This window comes from Neodiprion pinetum, chromosome 3 (assembly GCF_021155775.2).
Source record: "Neodiprion pinetum isolate iyNeoPine1 chromosome 3, iyNeoPine1.2, whole genome shotgun sequence".
Classification (NCBI taxonomy): domain Eukaryota; kingdom Metazoa; phylum Arthropoda; class Insecta; order Hymenoptera; family Diprionidae; genus Neodiprion; species Neodiprion pinetum.
The window spans coordinates 36679615-36688433 of NC_060234.1; the positions used below are offsets into that span (position 1 = coordinate 36679615).

General features: G+C 34.8%; 2 protein-coding genes across 2 annotated transcripts; both read right to left on the reverse strand.

The window, feature by feature from the left end:
• Positions 1–20: 20 nt before the first annotated feature.
• sea (mitochondrial citrate transporter scheggia) lies at positions 21–4585 on the reverse strand. The gene is made up of 4 exons (XM_046618076.2): positions 4302–4585; positions 3208–3642; positions 1843–2063; positions 21–1569 (listed from the first exon to the last, which is right to left on the reverse strand). Exons 1-4 carry the CDS (start codon positions 4453–4455, stop codon positions 1387–1389), a joined length of 993 nt encoding a protein of 330 aa, XP_046474032.1. The 5' UTR covers positions 4456–4585; the 3' UTR covers positions 21–1386.
• A 1627-nt stretch (positions 4586–6212) lies between these two features.
• Positions 6213–8276, reverse strand: Snr1 (SWI/SNF related, matrix associated, actin dependent regulator of chromatin, subfamily b, member 1). The gene is made up of 5 exons (XM_046617980.2): positions 7468–8276; positions 7253–7380; positions 6847–7159; positions 6550–6726; positions 6213–6435 (listed from the first exon to the last, which is right to left on the reverse strand). Exons 1-5 carry the CDS (start codon positions 7917–7919, stop codon positions 6396–6398), a joined length of 1110 nt encoding a protein of 369 aa, XP_046473936.1. The 5' UTR covers positions 7920–8276; the 3' UTR covers positions 6213–6395.
• Between the last annotated feature and the right edge of the window lie 543 nt (positions 8277–8819).

The window sequence follows — 8819 nt, forward strand, 5'->3', positions numbered from 1 at the left end:
ACTTCAATCGCAAAAGCCAATTCTGTAATCAACATTAAATCATTTATATTATTGCCTGAATTCAGGCCAATACAGTGTATTACAAAGTGTTTACAAAACTATTGTGATCTTAAGATTACAATATATTTGTGTATTCTACGTGTTTGGATACATGCCAGCAGACATTATTTAATTAATTGACGTCATCCAACACTGAGTTAAGAAATTATTAAGTAATCATTCTTTTCCTAAAATAATAATTTGCCGAGTACTGTAAAAAGTAAAATAATGCATTTTTTTTACGGTGTTGAGATGAATAACTAAGTATAAATTGTAATAAGTTCCTGTCATTAATTGTATTTCAAAATTTTTTTTTTTTTTACCTTAATTTGAATCACGTACATCATTTCCGTAAATAGTTATATGCATAACATAAACGCATATTGTAAAAATTTCCACCAATCATATAAATACATCAATTTTCCGGTAGATTCCACCGATTCAATATAATAAACAATTGCATGTATAAGTTGAGCTTGAATGTAGTGTTCCTTGTATATGGTTACCATTGCATGTTAAAGGACATACGGTATATAAAATTGACCCCTAACATATGCTACTGATATCTCACATATTTTTACATATATTATATATATATAATATTAAACTGTGTTATTTTTCATACAAAAGTACAGTCATACTCTCTAGAATGCATATTTTGGAATAATAGCGTAATATATTATTTTTTTAAATAAAATTCGTACGAAAGAAATAGCATTCCCATAGATAAACAAAGTAGACTTGTCATTACCAGTTGATTTCAAAATTTGTACATTAAAAAATGTACTTTAAGGTACAAGATAAATATTGGTTGTAATTGATAAATGTTTTCTACTTTTTGGACCAGTTGCTAAGCCTTCCGTTATTATGAAAAATTACACAGATTATTGTACACAATGAAACAGTATTTGCTTTACATGAAATCCATGAAAATGAATGAACATTATTGAAAATTGATAAAGTGATAAATCATCATTAAAGAATTTCTTTACTTTAGTTACTAAAGCGCCTTATACAAAGTCAGACTTTTTGGCACAACTTGAAAGAAATAAATATCAAGAAAAAATGTGCATTTGACTGTAAATTTGTAAGTTGGATTGCTAAAAAATAAAAAAATAAAATACAACAAATTTGTCAAGGTTTGTTCAACTGTTTTACATTACAGTAGATTACCATGTAAATTTTAGCATATTACCACTGGTATATTTATAACTTGCAACCAAGATCACTTTGTATGTAAAAAAAAGACCACTGCTGATACGAAAATGATGCAAAAGTATTGTACAGAAAATCTTAACATTATGGAATGTATAACAAGAAGGTTACAAGCATGTGTGCAGGCTTGATTTATGGCCAAAATTTGTTAAACAAGTCCATAAACGAATCATAGATCATAAACGTAATTGCCACATCCAGACAAACTCTGCTCAATCGTGGAACTGTACCCTTGTAGAATGCAAATGCTCCTTCTTTTTTCCATACCTGTACTATACAGTCTACAGTGCCTTTGTACTTAGCAGCTTCCAAACCCTGTAAAAAAAAAAAAAAAAAAAACCCAAGAACTAAAATAGTATTACACTACCAACACTTTCAATCTACATATTTCGATTTTACCTCCTTTACTTTTTATGATGAAAGCACCAGAAATGTGTACTGCATAATTTGTGTTGCATTTAGTTTTACAACTAACAAACAAAATCTTTAAGGTCTAAAGTTGTATCTCTTCTTTTAATATGGCAAGGTAATATTCTTAGTTTTTAGAGTGAAAAAAAAAATTCTTTTATTCAATTCAAAAATACGAACCTGCATTCGTGTTTTTATTACATCAATTGGAGTATTTCCAAATACCGATGCCGCACCAGCAACTGCACCAAACGCACCCACGAGTAATTTGGGTACAGACTTTGAGTTATCTCCCCCTCTGTACCAGTCCTTTAGAGTTTCCATTACAAAAAACCTTATCGCTTGATTTGAACCTTGACGCATTACTGTTGGAACTAGTCCTTGATACACACCCCTTGCCCCTATAAAAGTAATATAAAACTGCAAGATCACATTTATATTCAGGCACGGATGGCTATGTTAATTTTTTATTGAGTTATCTAATGGAGAGAAATAACTTCAGGTAGAACTTAGCTGTTCGGCATCACGTGTCAAGGAAATTGAGCTATATATTTATAAAGAAAAAAAAAATAATATGAACCATGCTCCAAGACTATGATGTAGGTAAAATCAATAAAGTCAAGTAGCCGTTATGTAACGATAATGAAATGTAAAGTGAACCAGTCATGAGACTAAAATTTAGATCAAATATGTGCTCTTTGCCAACTTTGAATTCAATTCTACACCTGCAACTGTTACGCCGCCAGAAATAATTGTCAGCTCAATTTGCGTCAAGTGTCTGGTTCGATGATAAAGCATCTAGTTACAGTAGAGTGGAATCTTCATATAATAACTTACGTTGCAGCTGGAATGTATTGCATTCTAAGTTGGAAACGCAGAGGGTTTTCTAATAAGTTGATATAATTTTGATAGAATATACTTCTATCATTTCTATCTCCATACTCAGTACAAAATACTTATGTAAGAAACTACAAGGAAAGAGAAATAATAAAACTACTTCGAACATGGTGGAAATATTTAAACTGAATTTTTTTGTAATGGTAATGAAATTGATAAAAGTAATAGCGTTATGTGTTGTCAGGCAATCCTTATCAAACTGCCCTCAACAGCTTCACACCCTCACGTCACACAATCACGCATAGGCATGTAGTACATCAGTAGGCATGCGATATGTGTAAGTAACAGAGATTTTGAAAATAGATTAAAAATTTTTGTCCACTACATTCACAAATATGTATCAAATCCATCATAGTAAGAAGATAGTACATTACTTTGCAATTGTGATAGTCTGAAAGTATCTATAGAGTGTGGTAATATGTGAACGTGTTTTTTTCCACAGTTCAGCAAAGTGTTCGGCATAGGTAATGTGTTATGTAATCTCACCGAACAAAGTCCAACATTCAGAAATTTAGACTTTGAATGAAGTTTAAGGTCATACTACCACTTTAAAAGCTTTCAAGCAGCTAATCATATACTTGTTAATTGACCGATTCTATCCTCTCGTAAATGAAAGTAAAAGTTCCGAGATTGAAAGCCTCAACTTACCACTTTCTTTGACTATCAAGGTCACTCCATGCAAGAATCCTTTGTATCTTGGGTTCCCTGACCTTTGGTCATTGATAAATTTCACTTTAACAGTTTCCATAGGCGTTACAACTAATACAGCTTCGCTAACTCCAGCACAAAGTCCTGCTAAAAGTCTTGTTTGCGCATTCAATTTTCCTTCTGAATCGACTAGTCGTTTTTTAACTGATTCAAACGCCCCAAATCTCACAGCAGACTTGGGAATTGAACCATAAATTAAAACGGATAGTCCTCGGTATAGACCTAGGACACCGTGACCTTTTACTGTTTTTTTCACACAATCCAATATTCCAGAATATTCTTTGCCAGCTCCAGCTTTTCCATCCAGCTGCAGTTGTGTCTTGACATATTCGGTTGGATATGTTATGCAAATTTCTATACCACCCGTTATTCCACCTGAAATATTTGAATGAAAATATTTAACTCAGTCATCCTAGTGGTGATACTAGAAATTAGATTTTCTGTACCCCAAAGAATTCAGATAATATTTCTCGTGTATTTTAAAAATAGTTAAAATCATCGCAAAAACAATAATCTTTACATAAAACTCGAATGCAACAATGAATGCTAACTAAAGTGTCAGCAAACGGGATAAGCCTTGATGTTTTTAAACGAGCATTGAGCAATTGATAAAGGTGCTTCTCTGAAAACCGGATTCATGTTTATCATTACAGTGTTAGCTCTTGGCATATTTGTTCTGGACATTAGCATTGAGCATTTTTTTGGTTCAGAGAATAATGTAATGGAATTCAAATTTTGCAATACGAACATAAAGAGATTAAAGGTAGAGAACGTACAGCAAAACTTGAAAGCAAACTTGAATCAAGCTAAGAAATTTTTGTCTTTAAGTATTGAGTGCTGACAAGGAATGAGTGAAGTTATCATTGAAATAATTTGTCTGAGTGTCAATGGTGATTTAGTAATTATTTTGTATAATAAATTGGTTCGATTCACATCTTTCGACTTGCTATCAATCGCGCAAATCAATGAGTGATAAAAATTGTAAGAAAAAAAAAACGAATCCAAATATAAAGGTATGTACGACATGTGTATACCAGCAACGATTCCCTTGAGTCCAACATTTCCACCACCAGCTGCAGCTGCAGCTGCAGAATCTTTTAGCCAAGGTCTCCTTGGGTATGGATTTTTAAAAGTGGTCAACGACGTGGGCGATTTGGTCAGCTGTTGTCTCAACCACAGCGGATCCATGGTTGATGGGTATACGTATTTAGAAGCGTAATGTCGAAAGGGACTCGAACGAGACCGATGAGTGTAGATTTGACACGCGGCGCCGTCAACAACTGTCACTTCCGACAGCCAAACTCCAACTATCCCAAGTCACCGTCGAACGCATAGCGCCCCCCCCCCCCCCCCGCCCTTCCATTCGCCGCTTCCTTTTATCAACTCTTCACGAAAACCCAGCCGTATCACGCCACACTTGCGACAGCGTTTCTACACCATTCTACACGTAAATGAGTGGCGTGGCCCCTTAACCCCCACCCTTTCGGCCCCGCGAGTACCCGCGAGACACGAATGCCCCGGACCCCGCTTCACCGCAGCGGTAATAGCCGGCGGGGCCGCCGGCAAAGAGCGGCACAAACAGCAACCCAGCATGTCTGTGAATCTCGATTGAGTGCTAGGATCGACTGGCCTGACTTCAGGGGCAGCTTCGGTAGCGCATCACAGCAAAACGCAATATGTATAAGTAATGATGGATGATGCACGAGTCCGTAGACAATGCTATAATGTTATTAATAAAATGAATTTGGATAGTAACTACAGAAATTGTTTCTGCCTGATTGGAGCAAGCAATCCCGTTCGCGTTTCAATCTTTGGAGAATGTCTATATGGCGCGTACTATTAGCATCTACTATTTTTCATTAGATCCGCGATTGTTAAACACTTACTGAAAACATCACATTATGAAGACTGAGTTCCAGCCAATCCAGCTGTAATGAATAAACACTGATCTTTTCAAGCCAGAGTTTATTGTCGAAACTATAAATAACTGATAGTTGACTGATAACAGAAACTTTTCTTTTTTGATTCCAATGAATCGGTAACGTTATCTTGTAGTATTATAGTTTGAGGATTGTTCAAGAAACTGGAATCTCAATTACTGATCATTCAAGATTCCTCGTGCAACGAGTCTGAAGTTTTTTTTTACGCATCTTTTGAAATGGAAGTTTGAATTTTCAACTAGAACTGTGTATCAAAGAGTTTAGATAACCTGAAATCCTAGTCAGTACATAAATTGAAGATAAATACACGCAACATGGGAAATGCAGTATTTTAAATCCTTGAAACTTTCTGAGGATTACATTGAACTTAAGACTTGAAATTAAAGTTAGTAAAGATTGACTTAATGTAAGAAGCTTCTTGTTTCTACAGCAATTTATGAGATCTTGAAATGATGTTGAACATTGTTAATCAAGTCTGCACTCTGTTGTTAGTTTAGGCTGAGCTGTATCTTATAATAATATGTAACAAGCATACTGCCTTGTTTACTCAATTCACAGTAATGGTATCGCCATGGACGTTGAATGTCACAGTCTATTGTTCGTAACTTCATCAACGGGCACACGTACCACGTAAGAATATTTTTAGCTATTGCCAAGAAGCAAAATTTAGGTACATATGCCAAAGTTGGAAATAAATCTCTATTGAATAAATCTTTATCAAAGTTTCACAATCGTAAATGTTTATCACGTATTACATCAACTTGTTATTTTTTTCTGATATTACTGCTCAAGTTCGATCAGAATTTTTGTGAAATGATAAACAGCAAGCTACTATCTGATAATGCATAATCTGGCAAATGAATTTTAGATAAATAACAGTCATTGGTTCACAATTTATTACACTCTGTCCTATCTATACGATAATTGTATTGCCCACGAGCTGTATTACAATTTTATAGTATAAGTTAATAATAGATACGACAAGAATAAGATGTTATTTCACGCTGTACTGTAATGACATTTATTAGGCATATTCATTCGATCACATTAGTAGCAAGACTATTGATGACACGTAATCAAGTTAAATACCGTTGTCACACAACATTTAAATACTGAACGAACTGCAGCATGACATGCTGCACTGGTTATTCAAGTTCAAATGCAATCGATTATATTCATCTTTTAATTTTACCACCCTGGTGTAGTATTGGCCAATCTCCGCATTCGTCTGTAACATAAATAGTTATTGGTTCCAAATTTTTTGTAAAATAGCTTTTGGATTAGATGAACATTTCAAAAAAAGAAACGTACAAAAATGCTAATTAATTAATTTCTATCTTACCGAGTGTTTCTGTCTTGATCTCGTATCTTCTTTTCCATTTCTGCGTCAGTCAAGGTCTCAAGGAAAGGAGCCCATTGGTCGGCTTCTGAAGGAGGTCTAAATGGTACTTCAACAGTTGGCAGTGGTGCTTCAGAAAATGCGTATGTTCTTTGATGCCATGACAACTGACCTCTAACGCTACAAGTTTTGATTTTTCGTCATAGAATAAAAATTTATATTTATGATATAACACACCAAAACAATATAGTAAGCTTGAAATTGAATTTCACATCAATTCAAAGTTTGTTAAATTTTCACCTATAAGCAATGGCGGTGACAAATTCTCCTCCGAGCCCCAACTCTGCGCAAAGCTTCATTGCAAATTTTTCTGGATTATTCTCTTTCTCAGACATATCCCATTCAACTTGATCTACCAATGACGTATTTCCAACGTGGATATTTAACTTAATAATGACTCTCTGATCACATTGATCTTCCAAGATAGTCTCTTGAGGGAATGCTTCAATTTGTTGTCTAATTGCTTGTGCGATAGCAGGGACAAATGTTAAGGGATTCAGATCCAAGTCGTCACACAAGACTTCTGCAAACTGTTCTGGTGTTATAAGGCTTTCTGTAAAAGGCAACAATTTCGTTGGTCAAAATAGGATGAAAATTAGTTAAATTTTATGATCTATGTGAAACTTGCTACAACTAATCACACTACCATTCTTGTTCCATGTAAAAGTATCTCTAAGTTTTTGCCCTTCAATTTCCATGTCCAAACGTATTGGGACAAGCATTTCTTGTTGAGCAGCATTTTCTAAATTTGCAGATGGATCTGTATCATCGAAGCTGCATGAAGATGAGATAAGATAAAAAATGATATACAACTTTCTTGTTCAGCAGTGTATGAGAAAGAAAAATCAGAAATGTTCTTACCATAGAGGAAAAGTTCTGACTTTTTTAGTATGAACTCTATTGCGATTAATGGGCGTAGCTTGCGGTACAGCATCGAGATGCGAGCTGTTTGGTAAACTTGGAACCCAGGACATAGATTTTTTAGATTTTCCTTCCCTAGGAGCAGGTGGTTCGGTTGAATGGACCGAAACAGCCTTGTATTTATCATCATTGCCTTCTATAATGTCTTCAACTTCACTGGCACGTAACAAAGACACGCTGGAGGCGAGAACATGTTGACTAAGACCAAGTTCCACAAGTTTTTTTCTTTCGTCATTTGTTATAGATCTTCTGAACATGCCAGGGTATCTTTTGTACAAAGAACCACGAAAGAGACGCAAATAATTACCGACTTCTGAACCGATGCAATAATATTCTCCATTTTCTTCAACTTGAAAACTTATGGGCTTATCGCCATACGTTCGTAATGCCATTTTATCGACTTTAATTAACTTTAGCCACTAAGTTTCTGTGTCTATACTGTGATTAATGCGGTATTTTAACAATTCTTGCTTTTAATATAGAGGCCGGATTGTTGTTTGAAGCATTAGTTGGATATGAAACAAACGCTTGTTCGTGCGGTTTTCAACCGTTGCGTTGATAGTTGTTTAGCTACGCGGAAAGACTACGAAAAATCGTAATAGCTGTCAATTTTCCATTTGATTATTGCTTTTGTCGTATTTGGTTGACGTCTAGAACACTACACAAACTAGGTTTGAGATTCTAACCTCTGATTCACTCAGCGTCAGTAAACACGGATTATAAAACAATAAGAGAGGACCAGCAGACAGCAGCGCTAATGCCAGCTAATGCTAACAGAGTTTGGAATCTGAACTTTGAGCCGTCTACTTACCAAAAATCGCCACTACGAGGCGCTGATTTGAACTCGAAAATTTGTCACGTAATCGCTAGTAAACTTTCAAATTAAATTTGAATGTATTGTCTAGGATTCATCATTAATTATTTCTTTTGGTTCTGTAAGTAAAGATTGGGTAAATGATTTGCGGGTGAAAAGTTGTGAGTTGAAATAGATAAAGCTATAATTAGCTGAAACAAACGAAAGAGTAATTAGCTGATTGTGAGATGGACCAAAAGATAATTAGTTAAAACAGACAAAAATATGATAAGTATGATAAGAAATGTATACATATATATTCTGTATAGAAAAAAATTGCAAACCGACAAAACATTTGCTTAAATAGCCTTCAGTAAGGCTTGTGGAATAAAAAATAATACGGTTAGTATAAAAATGTTTTGTACACCATCATCAACAATATTGAATGAAACTTGAGAAAAGGTTTCATACTATACAGTCCGTGATTATTGCCGCGCAT

What these genes read in the sequence shown, in the direction of transcription:
- sea (XM_046618076.2), bottom strand. Translation starts at nt 4,455, where the DNA reads ATGGATCCGCTGTGGTTGAGACAACAGCTGACCAAATCGCCCACGTCG. An exon ending in ACTCAAGGGAATCGTTGCTG is followed by an intron (nt 3,643 to 4,301) that starts GTATACACATGT and finishes CAAATATTTCAG; the next exon opens with GTGGAATAACGGGTGGTATA. An exon ending in CTTGATAGTCAAAGAAAGTG is followed by an intron (nt 2,064 to 3,207) that starts GTAAGTTGAGGC and finishes TTACTTTTATAG; the next exon opens with GGGCAAGGGGTGTGTATCAA.
- Snr1 (XM_046617980.2), bottom strand. Translation starts at nt 7,919, where the DNA reads ATGGCATTACGAACGTATGGCGATAAGCCCATAAGTTTTCAAGTTGAA. An exon ending in GTCAGAACTTTTCCTCTATG is followed by an intron (nt 7,381 to 7,467) that starts GTAAGAACATTT and finishes ATCTTCATGCAG; the next exon opens with CTTCGATGATACAGATCCAT. An exon ending in GATCAAGACAGAAACACTCG is followed by an intron (nt 6,436 to 6,549) that starts GTAAGATAGAAA and finishes TTTATGTTACAG; the next exon opens with ACGAATGCGGAGATTGGCCA.